The sequence below is a fragment of the Chenopodium quinoa genome, unplaced genomic scaffold (assembly GCF_001683475.1).
Source record: "Chenopodium quinoa cultivar QQ74 unplaced genomic scaffold, ASM168347v1, whole genome shotgun sequence".
Classification (NCBI taxonomy): Eukaryota; Viridiplantae; Streptophyta; class Magnoliopsida; order Caryophyllales; family Amaranthaceae; genus Chenopodium; species Chenopodium quinoa.
In genome coordinates this window covers 2,994,407-3,009,698 of record NW_018744996.1, presented here as the reverse complement: position 1 = coordinate 3,009,698, position 15,292 = coordinate 2,994,407, and the positions used below count along the sequence as shown (strand labels likewise).

The following is a 15,292-nucleotide window of genomic DNA, read 5'->3' as shown; positions in this document are numbered from 1 at the left end:
TGATAAAATTCCTCTTTGCAACCTCATTACTTCAGTTCAAACGCAAACCTATTACATATGCAACACTTTAAATAGAAATCTAACAAATTAATGACATATTTTATTCACTTTTATTAGAAAATTCACATCGTTGATATAATCCTAACAATTCTAGTAATATACTTCCTTCATTTTTAAATATTTGCAGCATATATTTTTTTTCAAAAAAGCGATATGATCTTGTATCATCGCATGTTGTGTTCCAAGATAGACCCATATTTGCCCTTCATCTTGATCTTACGAACAAATTATACACAATCGTTTGATGACTACAAAATCGTGTTAGCGGTTCAGTATATGTACGAAAGATGTCGTCATAGATCAATCATAGTGTACTCAGCGCGTCGTGGCCAGTGGAAGGAATTGGATCATGCTCATTGCTCTTCGGCTATACCCCATATATATACACAAAAATATGGAGGCAACTTTACTTGGTGGGCTATACGTCCTGGTCACTCTGTTGGATTTATGGCTAACTATGTTCCAACCCTCATTTCTCTTAATTCTTTTTAATTATTTCTTTTGTTTGAAAATATGTTAATTAAATTAAGGATATTTTGGTTTTTAACACCAGACAAAAGCATGAAAATAGTTTTTAACACCCAAAAAAAAAAAGTTTTATTTTAACACCAGATAAAAAATTAAAACTTTAAAATTACCACCATTTAACGGAAAGTGTGACAGAAAAGTGAGGTGGGTCCCACAATTTTGTTTTTCCTCCAATTTTCACCTCTGCATCGTACATGTATAAAATTCAATTTTCGTCTTGGCACGTGTTGGATGAGATCAACTCGAACAAAAATTTGAGTTTACAAGTTATTCCTACAGTCCTAGAACTTATTGTACGTGATAATATACATACAAAACTTTACAAATCAAGATGTAGTATAAAGAACAAAAAAACAATAAAAAAAAATTAAGGGGACTAAGCTAATTCTTCACCATTACAAAAAACAAGTAGGGATGACAAAGTGACACTTTATGTGTCGCCTTTTGTTGTAATCCTCGAATTTATGAAGTAATCATCATAAACACGAACTAACAACTTTCGAAACCTCTTAAGATCCAATCTCACGTTTTGATCATCCAAATAAACCTTCTTAGTAAACTCCCACCCCTTTTTATTCACACTATTAGGGTCACTCAAAACCGGATCATCTTTATCATACTTGTAGTACAATGAACTTTCTCTAGGATGAATTTTGTACCCAATGTATTTTAATCTCATCTTTTTCGCGGGTTCTCCATAGTAATTCTCGGATGCCCAATCCGTTCCTAGAGGAATAACTTGAACTAAGACGCGATTAGTCTCAAGGAAGAGGAAATGTGTCATGGCAGCTCCATGAACTCCAATCATAACATCACTACAACGTATTTCTTTGTATATGGTAGCTAATTCGGTTTTTCTATTAGGCCTCAATATATGTACGTTGAATCCGATTTTTTGTGCCAAGTTTATCAATGCATGCTCGTTAGTTATGCCTCTAGACCCACTTCTAGACAATAAGACCATCCTTGGCTTCTTCTTGAGATTTACTGCTCTTTTCGGGGCATCAAAGGCTCGGCTTAGAAGGTTTCGAAAGCCTAAGGTGCTCGCTTTGCTCAACGATGAGTCGATTGTGAGCTCGTCGTGGATTTTTAGCCCAACGACGGCTTCTTGAAAGCAATGTGTCTTGGAGTTGGAATTGAAAATGATAGGAGGATAGTTTGAAAGTTGTGCTAGGATTTGACTATATTTTGTGTACCACCAAGAATGGTATTCAAGGATAACAAAGATGACTTCTTTGTTGAAATGTTGTGAAGTTATGTACAAAGGGATTATACCGTCGTTGAATTCATGGTACACATTACCTGTATAGCCTCCCGTTGAGAAGAAAATGGCCGGAACGTCGTGTGTCACGTCGCATTTGTGACCGGAATTAGCCAAGGGTTTGTGTTTTGAGATTAGGTGCAATTGATCAATTGTGTTCATTACACTAGTCTCCCATTTTCGGGTATAAGGCCTGATAATTTCATGTTGTAACTCGTGTTCCTCGAATTTTGTAGGGATGTCATGTAGAGAGGCTTTCGGGTTTGTAGATGAGTATAGGAAGATTGAAGAGGATGAAGAATTTGTTCTAATATCTCCTTTCATGAAGCATACGTCTGTACGAAAATGGCTTCGATCACAATACATACTTCCTGCATTTAAACAAACGATTATATAACTTAAAATTAAATAGAAATTTATAAAATTATGGACATATATACTCTTAGCGTGTTAACTTGTGTATATGCACCTTACACGTCATTGTTAGGAGGTTTTGTTTTTATTTTTTTTTGTCCTCTCTCAAATTTTTTTTTTAAACATATACCTATATAGCTATATGCACAAGGCTACGCTCTCTAATCAAAAAACAGAGGAAACTTACCATTTGATGCAGAAGAAGCAATTGGAGGATCCGAACCCGATATTTCATACGACAATTTATCTCGTCCTTCTGATTAATCAACAAAAATGAATAATAGAAAGGGTCAATATAACATGCATGAAACATAGTAAAACAGATCTAATATTCAGCATAATCCCTTTCTTGGGCACAAACTATTAAACATAACATCAACCTAATAAAAATAAGCAAATACTTCATACTAGAGGGGAAAAAAAAACACGTAAATTCCTAGTTGTTCTCGAGTATAGGTTTATTTTTACTTTCCAAGTGATCAGAAAATAACTTTAGGTGTATTCGGAAACATAATGGACATATTGACAAAATTAAACTAACGTAAAAAAAACTATGTACTGAAATAGTAACCAAACATTTGATATGAACTTACGATGTGTACAAGATAATGAAAACGGAAACCCGAAAATCTGAGACACCCAAATGAGGCTGCAAGAGAGGAAAGAGAGGCAGAGTAGTGAAAATAGCTTAGACTTGTTTCTCTTGGACGACCTTAATTCTTCCTTCATAATCTTACTCCTATTTGTTTCATCAACTTTCCTAACATTATGAAGATGATCAATATAGTACTTTTGAAAATACACCATCTTATACAAAAAATAATGTATATGTTACACCACAAAATAAAGTGAAATTCTGTTTTATTTCTTTCTTATTAAGGAAAACCAAATAGCTAGCTCTATAATTCTATGGGTATAAAGTTGTAAGAATCTCCCTCTTTTGAACTCTCAAGAAATGTAATAAAGATGAAACTTGTAGAGCATATACATGTGTATGTCAAGAACACGACGAGAGTTGATAATACAATCTCTCCGTAATATTATTTTATCTATGTAGTTTCAAGGGTAATGAGGTCTTGAAAAGGTCGAAAAAATAAAGGGTATTTGAGGAAGAAAATTAAAGATTACGACGAGGTATAACGGTTATAAAGGGGAGAAAGAAATTTGATAGAAATATGAGAAGTTGCATGAAGTTATAGTAAACCTTATAATTAAGGAAATTAACGAAAAATATAATGTGTCAAACTTCAACAAAAGGAGGCGTTGGGTGAGAGCGTGTGCTAGTTTTAGCTCTTGTTTGTATTGGTCAAATAGGGGAAGGAAGAAGAGTTCTTACCTTGTGGATTTAAAATGCATGGATTATTTTTTTTAAAATTATTTGTATTAGTTCATTTTTTATTTTATTTTTATATTTTTGAAAGAATTTTTATAATAATTTTGTTAAACATAGCTTTTAGCTAGCTATGTTTCCCAAGGTTACAAGCAAAGGGGATTTTAGATTTATTGATCCTTGTTAAGTTGTTAAAGGAAGAGATCCTCAAAAGTTGTTAAAAAAAAGGTGGAGAGAGAAGATGAGAATTAGAGAATGTTAAGTTACTTATAACGTACCTTTACATCATTCTACCTTATGTTTGTTTCTCTTAATAATTTTTTTTTTGTTTAGAGAGCCACAAGGACGGGTGATGAGAATCGATCCCAAAATTTCCTGAAATCAGAAAGGAAGCTCAAACCACTTGAGCATTTTTTTTTTTTTTGAGGAACACCCTCATTGTTTCTTTTAATTGAAATACGATGAAATAATTAAATAAATACAGTATATAGGAGGGGGGGGGGAAGAGAGAGAGAGATAGAAAAATTAAAGAATGTGATTTGGATGAAGTGATTTTGCTTGAACTAAACTCATTGGATTGATGCTAAAGTCTTCTTATTGGTTTTGAGCTCTTATACTACTAGCCTATTCCAATTTTTTTATATATTGTTTATACATCTTTTGTTGAATTTTTCGCCCCTATCCCCATTTTATCTTGAATTTAAAGTTTGAATTTGTCTGAACTACTTTGGTCTAATAGTCTTGAATGATCTAAATGTTAATAGTTTTCTTATCAAGGTGTGCCTTAGCTTATAGGGTCTTATGTATTCATATAGATATGTAGTTTGGATGTTGTTCTCTTTTGTTAAACGAAAACATTATTAACGGAAAAAGTTAGATGTGGTATCTGTAGGTATATATTTTAAAATATAAAGTAAAATATGTAATAAAAACTAATATTATTGTCTAATTTTTTAAATTACTTAAAATCTAGCTTACACTCGAGTGTATATAAAATAAGGTAATCATGCACTATCTCGATCTTACATGGACAAACTAGAGATTTACCAAGTGAATAAAAAGAGTATATAAATAGGTAAACTTTTCTAGTCCTTTTTTAAAATTTGGAAGGGGGGAAAAGAAAAAAAAAAGTAGAATTTTCTAATCTTATCAAACTCATAATTAGGTGGCAGTTGCAAGGTCAAATGGATCAATTAACTTAGTCTAATGGAGTAATAATATCCTCAACTATACTTGTACTTGCAATAATGCAATTGAATGATCAAATAGATCCATTATTAATGAATTATCCTGAAATAAACTTGTATTTTCACTTACAATGTACGAACGTTGTTCAAAAGCCGAGAGAAAAGGAGGCGGCTAATGTAGATCACTTGATTATAAAGTAAATTCCTTTATTAATCTTTGACTTGCTTAAGCTAAAATATGAGCAGTAATCTTATTTAACTAAGTAGCTGAAGCAACAACATTACAGAATCAACCGAAATAGAGATTAATTTTAGCTCCGAATAAAGGCAATACAATGAGTTCGGATTCACAATAATTACCATTACGATGAATCCATAATGAAATTTGTGATGCTACAATTATCAACCAGATTAGATTTCTTAGAAAAAAAATAATTAAGATTAACTAATCATGTATATAATATAATACCATTTAATTTGGCTTAAAGGAGAAAGAAACAATGTATTTAGCAAATTGATTTTCTTTTGTCAACCTGAGTATGTGTTTGTTATATCCCGTCATAAGAATCAGTGGACTATAGGCTTTAATTTTCAAAAATCCAAGTATCAAAAGTATATTTTTATTCTTCATATAATACAGTAAAATGAATCTTGCAAACGAGCAGCCCTGGGTGTTAGAAATGGTTCAATATATGAGGTGTTGTGAAAACGTACCGATTAATTTCAGAGGGAAGGTGATTAATTATAAATTTATCAAAGTGATACCCTTGAATACCCCCTAAAGTAAAGGTTTAACACTGAAATTTAGATTGAGGGAGTACGCCATAATATAAGCACCCAAGAAAAAAGGCCTCGTAGTACAAGTTTATGTTTTCAAAGAGGATAAAGTTTGATGCTGTACCTGCAAATCAGGTACAAATGCCTTTATTCCATATGAATAAGATCAAAATAGTTCCAAGCTTAGTGTGAGGATAATGGTATCATCATATAGATGATTCAATTCTACAATTGATCATGCCATGTCATTAAAGGCACAATTACACTTCCATTAGACTCTGTACTTATATGAACTAACCGTTTGAATTTGCAGAAATATGCAGCATCTAGAACTTCACAAAAGCACTTGAGCTAAGGATCGAGCACGACCTGTGCTGATTTCCACAATTGATTATTCTTCTTCCTGCCTCTTCCGCTCATTTCTGCCTCAAATCTGCATGCTCCATGTTGATCTGATTGTTCTAAGCTTGCTACTGCCTGGCTACTTATCCTCTTTCATGTCCAAGTAATTTACCTCATCACCACTCACCAAGAAGTATATATATGCATGTGCATAAAAAAATCATGCGTAAATCATGAAAGACAATTGACATTATATTTCCAGCTTTTACAGTGTCCCATGTTCCTTTCAAAGTTAAGCAGACTGATAACCTATTTGATCATGCTTGCATCTAGAATTCCAGACAGTTGAAATAGGAAGTGTTACTGCTTAAAAGCAATAGAACACAACTATGTAGTATTAGAGATGATGAATGGTTCGATCTGCATTCTGGGGAGATGGTCAAACTGATGCTGTCTTCAAGTAGTCCATCCACATTTAAATATTGCTAGTAGCTTGGTAACTGATAACAATGAAATTAGTCTGCATAAAAATGATATGAAGACTGGTGCAAAAATCATGCATGCTTGAAGAGTTTCATGCTGAGCCAATGGAAGTAGACAGCAACCACAAGGATTGGAAGCGACAATGGGACCAAGAAGCAATAATATCTGTAAAAAGAATCAGCAATTCAATATTAACAGCACAAACATATTTGCAGCCCAAAAAACAATATGCAGAAAGTAATGAAACAAAAGAAGCATGTAGTCCGAATGCATTGTATTCTATACAGAGTATACACCCATTAGGAACAGAATGAGGTATCTGGTGAACCATATGAGATAAAAATTGCATTATGGAGATAAAAGGTGAACAGCAACTGTAAAGAACATTTCTCAGCTACTTGCACCTCGCAATGCCTTTGAATTATTTGGACCATGAGAGATGAGACCATCCATAATTCCATACTTGAGAAATTGACAAGAAAATTACTCCCAATAAAGGATGAAGAACTCCATTCATCTCAATAAAATAACCTTATTTTCATGCAAAGGAAAAAGAAAATAACTTCTCATACTATCTTTGGCCAACTATATTTTTGTCCAGTTAATATATATTGCCATTCAAACCAAAAGGTTAAAATATATGAGGAATATTTATAAACGGAGTATTTCAAATCCATGAAGCTAGAGATTTTGCAGGAAATGTTTAACAGAAGTTACTTTCTTGATCCCATCTTACCCAACTCCCCCCCCCCCCTTCTCTCTCTCTCTCTCTCTCTCTCTCTCTCTCTCTCTAAACCGAGGCTCTATGATATACAGGGTAACAATTAAGGGACACACTGAAATTGCCAATATCACAATTCAACAATAAGCTAATTTTCCAAGTAGATGAACCACAACTCCACGAGCAATAATCCAATAGAAGTATAGAGCTGCTTTCATACCAGCCACTTGTATGTAAGCAGGGTGAAAAACTGAAAACCCTGAAGAAGTACCCACTCTCTCCTCACAATCTCACCCCAGAGAAGAGGATAGAAGTTCCTTCAGCATTTACATTCTCTTATAACCAAAAGTGGAGAGTTCCTACTTTCAAGACAACTAAACAAGCACTTTTTTTGGTTCAAACAGTAGCTCCATGATATTGGTGTAACTCAAAATCATCAATTATGTAATATGAATGATATCCGATCCAAGCAAAGTCATATTAGATCCTAAATCAAATCAAATTAATGCAATGTGGTAAGAACCATTGCTAGAACCTATCTCCCCTCTTTGTATCTTCAGTCTACCTACATTTTTGTTTATAGTCCTTTATACATTACGCTTTCATACCAGGCCAATTCAGCCTAAACTAAGATATCAACTATCAAATTTTCTAGTATCAGTTTGCGTAATGCTGAAAACATAGATATATAATTCTAACTTCAGAAATTCATTATCATTCTAGATAGATTACAACATCAGTACATAACTTCATCTTGTTTTACAGATTTATACTACTCAACCACTATATCAAAATTCCAATTGTGTGCTTTATAAACAAACTTTCCACATTCTAATACCAAAATATTCAGTGCTTATATAACATAATTCACAATTTGTGCAAACCCATTATTCAATTTTATCTTCTAACAATCCCCTTATTCTTGTAATCATTTAATATATAAAATTAAATATATGGTTGAATAAGGTTCAACATAAACACCATGTAATACACTCAAAACAATCCTATTAAGCAGAATAGTATAGTACTAACAAGATACTTGTATATAATCATATTTAAAATAAAAAAAAATTGTAGAAAATAACCTGTCTCTCTGTATAGCATATATTAAGGGGTTTTGTGATGGCGGCAGGAGCTTGGAGATGACAGCACAATAAAGAAAACCCAGAAATGAAACCACGCCAAATGTAAGAAAAAAGGAGCCCCAAATTAACTGAGAATTTGTTAAATTTTTCATCAATCTCAAATCTTTGATTTGATTCTTCATTGATGTGTTCTCCTGAACTAGAATAAAAGATCAAATTGATGGTTTAGGGGATTTATTTCTATTATCGTCGATCAACATTGAATTTTAGGGTGTAGTTGGAGATTTTTGATTGATAATGGTACGGAGTAATGTTTAGATTTAGAAATTGGTGGAGGTAAAAGTCATAGGCATTTGAAAAAGTAAAAATAATGGTCTAACTTTCCTTTTCTTTTTTACAAAAAATAACGGCTTTAACATTCAACTCTTTATAATTTTGCATATGGTTAATTGACCAGATTGATGAATAAAAAAGACCCTTAGCGACAATTTGGCAAAAAAAAATTCACTCCGACGACAATTTGGTAAAAAAAAGCTAATCATAAGCGACAGTTTGATAAATAAAATAATCTCATGTGATAATTAACCCAAAAAATATAAAAATTTCCGACAAAAAATATAACCAAACCCTTTTTATGGAAATAACAATTTCAAGAAAAAAAAAATTGTTAAACTATCAATTTTCACTTAAGTTTCATACCCCTTATTAACGAATTTTTTTAAAAAGGGGTTGGAAATAAATTTGGTATTGGGATTTAGCAAAATAAAAAGGGGGTGACATATTAATTCAAAATCTTAAATTGGAAAAAAAATTTGAAAACACAAAAAAAAACAAATTAAATTAGGATTTTAAAAGACTTTGTTGAAAAAAATTAGATTTTTTGGGCTAAATGCCGCCAGAGTTTATTATTTTTACCAAGTTGTCGCATATGATTAGCTTTTTTTACCAAATTACCGCCGGAGTAAGTTTTTTTACCAAATTGTCGCTATGAGTTCTTTTTTTTTAATTAATTTGGTCAATTGGCCTTTTGCATATTGGCAAATAGAAATATTAATCGCTTATAAATTTGTGTTTTAAAAAAATAAAAAAAATAAAAAAATTGTGTCATCTAAAAAAAATGGGAAAAATATGAAATTTTGAAATCTCAACTCTAAAGTTCAATACTTCGGTCACACTTGTATTTTTATAGTTGTTTAATTCATATATTTACTAGAGTGAACCCCGTTACTACAAATGGGTTAAACGTTGGTGTCCTCAAAATTGTAGCATTAAAGATATGAATTTGTTAAGATGTATGGTGCTACTGATAAGACTACATATATATTAATTCCTATTGGAGTATTATTTTGTTTGAAGCATTAGTTCGTCTTGTTAAAAAGGCTTCTTACTATTCCTATTTATTCTTAATGAGATTTTTTTGTTTAGGTCTTAGAAAATGGGCCTCTTTAACTTGCAACCAGGATAAGACTACATACATCTTAGCGATTTTAGCCTCTTCATTCTAGCAAAAAGATACGGAATTTTTGTTAATCAACTCTCTAATCTAAATCATATTACAGAAAAGATTGAAATACAGCCCCTAAACCTCTTATAGCATAGGTTCTCAATCAAACAATGATTTAATTACTTGTGTTTAGCTTTATCCAAAAAAAGAAACTTACTTGTTTCTAGTCTTTCAAGAATAAATACTTGTGTTTAGGTTACGAACTCATTGCTTCACCAAAAAAAAAAGGTTAGGAACTCATTAGGCACCAGCAATGTGGAACTTATCGATCAGAAAAACAATTGTTGTAAACGGCTAAATTTCAGACTTACCTCTCTTTAACTCCCACCCCATAGGTTTTTTAGTAAGTTAAAAATCTTTAAAGTAGTTTTATTTTCAATAGTAAACATGTTGCATCACTTGCATGGACTGTAAGTAGGAACTATTCGATGAATTTTGACACAATTTTGCAAAAGGTAAGTAAGCATAAACTGTATAACGAGTACTGAGCATTTTGTTGTAAATAAATACCAGGATCGAGTGATTTGTATCCAGAAAACCAGAGAGATGTTTTACCATGTTGTGACGAACATTAATAATTAGTATTGCAAACTTGCTTGCAATACTTCTCATGGTTCCTGTCAATGGTTTAAATATCAAAAATCAGAACTCATACGGATTCAGAGCGACACCAATGGTGCATATCCTTGGCTTCTGGCAAACCAGATCGATCAAGTAACCCAAATTGTCTACACTATCCGTCTGTTTATGGAAGCACAAACAAACATCAAACACTCATGAATTGCTAAAAGTTAAAATCACATCATGTACATTTGCTACTTACAGCAAGTCATCTGAAAACAGTTTAAAGTGAGAACAAAGCTATGTATCTCAAAGCATCAAGCCATCAATTTTAAGGTTTTATACATGAACAATTACATATATCATACTAACTATGACCAGAAAAGGAACCAGTTAACTTCTCGCCTTCTATATTATGCAACAAGAAAAGGTAGAACGGTGAGCATGAAATCCTCATAAGTAAAAGTTGCTGAGCCGCTGTAACTCTTGTCTTTCTCCTTGAACTTCTCAGTTAGACCCTGCAGCAAGCAAAATATAGATAAACAACTTGGTTTATAATATTAATTATCTGAAATTATATTTCTAGGCTGTTAGAGTAAACAGCTAACAACCCCATTTGCCAAATTAGCATTCAGAAATCTCCTGCAGCAATGTGGCTATGTCTACATTCTCAAAGTTCTTGTCGGATTTCAATTTTTGAATACACTTGTTTCCTACTTGCATTTATCAAGAAACAGAAGGAGACTAGTTGCAACTGCTACAAAAGGAGGTATCTATGGGGCATGGTAGAAATAAAAAAGATATGATCAGCATTTCAGTCTTAGGATGGGGAAGGAAAGCATGATTTCTTGTCCACCACTATTTCACATTGAAGATCAACAAAATTCTAAAAACTAATACTCCCACTCCCCCCACCCTCTCTTCCTCTTTCAAAAAGAAAATTTAAAGCCAGAGTGCATGATAAATACAAATCCAGGGACGTTTCAGAATAGCAGTGAGGGACATTGTCCTGAAAATTAGTTTCTGACAAAACCAATTACCTAGTAGGCTAGTGCGCAATCCAAAAATATATATATTTTTTTTAAATCCATACAAGCCAAATCAGTTACTTGTAGAAAAAACAAAAAAAAAAAAAAATAAGGATAAGTAAAAGGAAAAACAGCATCTCATGCAAATGAATCTAAAACTAAAATGAGAACTAATCCGTCTTCCACAATTCAAACACTAAACACTTGAGCACAAAAACAAAAAACTGTGTTTAACCACCAAGAATGTGCCAGATTCAAGAATAAAGGAGAGGTTTGCAGAAGATTAGCCTCAAATTAGTACTTACGCGACACGACATAAATGCATAAATTTGGTAAGTTTGCATTAATACAAACTAGAGAAAGATGGAACAGAAGAACAAAAGGTTACCTTCACGGTGAGGCAGCATCTGCAGCACAGAAAATAGATAATTAGAATTGCTAACAATAAAAAAAATAATATAATCTACAGTAATTTCAGTAAAATCAAAATTAGTAACATACTCGATGAAGTTATCATATTCGATGGCCTTGCTCTTTCCCCCAGTCTTATCAAACTTAGAGACAAGCAAGTCCAAGATTACAGGGGAGACAGAAAATCCAAGACCATATAACGCATCACGCAGCTCTGAAGCATCTACCTTGCCACTCCTGTCTCTATCATATCTCTCAAATATTTCCTGGAGAACAGTCAATCAAAAAATGATGCTTCCAGTTAGCAATAATTTCCCATAAATAATCTATGGTGCAGTAAAATAATTTTTGAATAACATACCCTCCAAGACTGCAGACTGTAGAACAGGGTAATAAACTCCTTAGGACCTGCACAGATATGTAGATGTTAATGGACAGTAATTTAACTTCTGTTTATGACAAATCCCCTATTATTTTGTACATATCCTGTAGGTAGCAAGGATGGAACAATATTTCGAGCAGTAGTAAAGTAGTACTTCTAAAAAAAAATAAAGCACTGCAAAGAAAAGGAGTTACTATGAGATCAAATATGGGTGTGAACTGTGAACACATCATCAATTTTTAAAAGATGTCACAACTTCTTTCAGCTAAAATAATTGGCTTCAAAGCAACCAAGAATTGATATTGGGCTCTAAGTCATATTTTAATATCAACTTTCTTCGGGATACTTTCATAGCATTACTTTAAACTTGTCCAATAGAAAACTTAGGGCCCTTTTACAAAAAAGCTAAACTATAGGTACAAAAAATGATAATAGACATTTGGGTCCATTAAATCGTATCCGTCTTTGCATTTGGAACAAAAAGAAACATTATTTGACATTAACCCCAAGTAGTACTACTGTAACTGCCTATATAATTAAAGAGACTGCCAAGTGACACAATGATCAAAATTCAAAACAAAGCATCTTAATATTATAACTTAGTGCATTCACATTTTTCTTCAATGTGGCAAAAGCCCTTCTCTATCTATATTGAGATAACATTTCCATCTACTTTAAAACATTATTGTTCACCTCCTAAATTTATAACCACTACCACCAAAAAAGATGCAAGTGCTAGGCTGCTAGCATTCTAGTTCTCCACAAAGCTCAAACCATGAATGTTGTTAAAGAATGTAGACACTCAATTACACATCAGTCACTTTTTTCAAAAGAAAAAAGCAATAACACCAACCAATAATGAGAATTTTGCCGCCAATATGATCTAAATCCCAATATACACGAAATAAGTGTTAGGTGTGAGCCATCAAGTACTTCATTGACACACATCCCTTATATTTTCCTTATTATGTAACAAAGGTAACCAAATGATAATATAGTATACCCATTCTAAGCTCAAATTCCTAAGTCGTCGTTTTTAGAATTAATTTACAGCATTATTCAACTCCCACCTCCTATATCTTCTACTTTTAACTTCATTAGAGTCCAAATCCACTACCAACAAGCTTAATTTAATCAAACCAAATCCAATTACAGACTAACGTGGACCCCGTGCACAGTCCTAGAAACAAAAATTAGTCTAATAATGGACATATTCGTCACTTTTACACCTAATACAAGAACCCACCATTAATTAACACCAACCTACAAACGTGTAGCGTTGATTAAGATCCAAATATATCCCAATTTCTGACGCATTCTATTCAAGAATCATCGAATTCTCACCCAAAATAAATAATTAAATAAACAGTTTCATTCATTCATGCTTCTGTTTCAAGATTTAAAAACATTAACTACAAATTCTCATTATTAGCATATTGAAAGTGTCTCAATAAAGTACCAAATATATCCGTGGTCAAACTAGTGCATTTGAGACCATGAGAAAACAAAAGGATACAATTATTTTGAAAATGAGGAAATACTTTCAAGAATGGTGCCACAATTGTTCAAAAAAGCCTTAACAAAATCACGAGTCGATGAGTGTAATTAACTCGAACAAGAACATAAGACAATTCAATTTGAAATAAAAGATGAGAGGGAGCAAAATGAAAACGTACCAATCCTGCGAGAATTAGAGCTAGTAAAGAGATACATAAGAAGATGAACAGTACGAAGACTAAAACTCTGATTATAAGAAGACAAAGCCCTCTGAAGCTCCTTATCATCAATCAACCCACTTCCATCCTGATCAGCAACCTGAAAACACGCTACCACATTCGGGTCAGTACCCGGAGGAAAAGTCGACGGTAGCAGCGACGCAAATGGGCTGGACCCATGACCCGGAGGAGATGGGTAAGCCGACCCATGACCCGGCGGCCCATAAGATGGGGTCGGGTAACCCGAAGAAGGAGGCCCATAAGATGAAGGGTGGTTATCTTTAGGGGGTTTATCGGGTTTGGACCCGTAAGAAGGTGGGGCCGAAGGGGTGGAGCCGTAGGAGGATGGTGCGGCGTAGGGTTGAGCCGTTTGAGGAGGTGGGTGAGAATGGGTTGAGCCGTAGGGTTGGGGTTGGTTAGGTGTTGGTGCGCCGTAAGGTTGGGGTTGGTTAGGTGGTGGTGCGCCGTAAGATTGGGGTTGGTTAGGTGGTGGTGCACCGTAGGGTTGGCCGTAGCCGTAGTTGGGTGGGTTGTGAGGGTAGCCTGACATTGTTGATCGGTGTGATTGAGGAATTTGGAGGAGAGAGAAAATTGGGATTATCGGATTTTGAATGAAATGGGAGGTCTTGTAATTCGTATTTATTGGAGTAGTTACGACTTACGCGCTTGCGCCAGGAACTTTTTGGTCAAAATCTCAGTACTCTTCTTGTCCTTGTAGAAGCGATTTTATCACAAGTTAGTTTGCGCGTCAATGTTATGTGTCCATGGGTGTCTTCGGGTCATATTTTTATCGGAAAAGCATAAAACAACACGTGAACACGACGATAATGTTTTAAAATACTTTTTCCGTTCTTTATTTATCGCATCTAGTATTGTCAAAACGGTTTGACAGTTCGGTTTCAGTTTGGTTTGAAATTGGTTCGGTTTGAAATTGGGTTCAAGTGTCTTACGGGTCGGTTTCAGTTCGGTTTAAATAATTATCGGTTCAATTCGATTTTGGTTTATTCTTGAACAGTTTAAATTTGGTTCGGATTGTAAACGGTCTGGATAGTAAACGGTTTGGTGCAGACGGGTTGCGGTTTGTTAACGGTTTGGTGTAAATGGTTTTTATCCGGTTCAAACGGTTTCGGGTTAGAAACGGTTCGGTTCTTTTTTGGTTCAGTTTTATTTTAGTTAGGTTTATAACTGGTTCAGTTCGTTAACGGGTTCGGTTCTTCTACAATAAACATTATTCGGATCGACTTTATTTCAGGTTTACTAAATTACGGTTAGGGTCTGTTTTTTATTTCAAAAAATCGGTTTTTTATCGAGTCGTTTGAATTCGGGCAATTAAACGGTTTTGGTTTGAAATTTGACAATACTTTCTAACTTTTTGCTGGTTAACAAGTTTCATATCAAACCGAGACCTCATCACTTCATATTTAGGCATCATATTATATACAAATTCTCATTAATTTTATAAATACATATCATGTTATGTTTCAAGTTTAGCCATACTAATCT

The 15,292-nt window shown here is 33.6% G+C and overlaps 2 protein-coding genes and 1 long non-coding RNA gene across 3 annotated transcripts; all 3 read right to left on the bottom strand.

The window, feature by feature from the left end:
- Positions 1 to 675: 675 nt before the first annotated feature.
- Positions 676 to 4,643, bottom strand: LOC110707348 (EGF domain-specific O-linked N-acetylglucosamine transferase-like). Its single transcript, XM_021885371.1, has 3 exons — positions 2,857 to 4,643; positions 2,451 to 2,519; positions 676 to 2,220 (listed from the first exon to the last, which is right to left on the bottom strand). Exons 1-3 carry the CDS (start codon positions 3,068 to 3,070, stop codon positions 1,019 to 1,021), a joined length of 1,485 nt encoding a protein of 494 aa, XP_021741063.1. The 5' UTR covers positions 3,071 to 4,643; the 3' UTR covers positions 676 to 1,018.
- A 1,025-nt stretch (positions 4,644 to 5,668) lies between these two features.
- On the bottom strand, positions 5,669 to 8,714 carry LOC110707347. The gene is made up of 2 exons (XR_002508471.1): positions 8,189 to 8,714; positions 5,669 to 6,547 (listed from the first exon to the last, which is right to left on the bottom strand). It is a non-coding gene; the product is annotated as an uncharacterized LOC110707347 (long non-coding RNA).
- Positions 8,715 to 10,436: 1,722 nt separating this feature from the next.
- Positions 10,437 to 14,472, bottom strand: LOC110707346 (probable calcium-binding protein CML49). The gene is made up of 5 exons (XM_021885369.1): positions 13,751 to 14,472; positions 12,054 to 12,100; positions 11,783 to 11,958; positions 11,670 to 11,688; positions 10,437 to 10,771 (listed from the first exon to the last, which is right to left on the bottom strand). The coding sequence occupies exons 1-5, from the start codon at positions 14,337 to 14,339 to the stop codon at positions 10,667 to 10,669; spliced, it is 936 nt and encodes a 311-aa protein (XP_021741061.1). The 5' UTR covers positions 14,340 to 14,472; the 3' UTR covers positions 10,437 to 10,666.
- Positions 14,473 to 15,292: the final 820 nt, after the last annotated feature.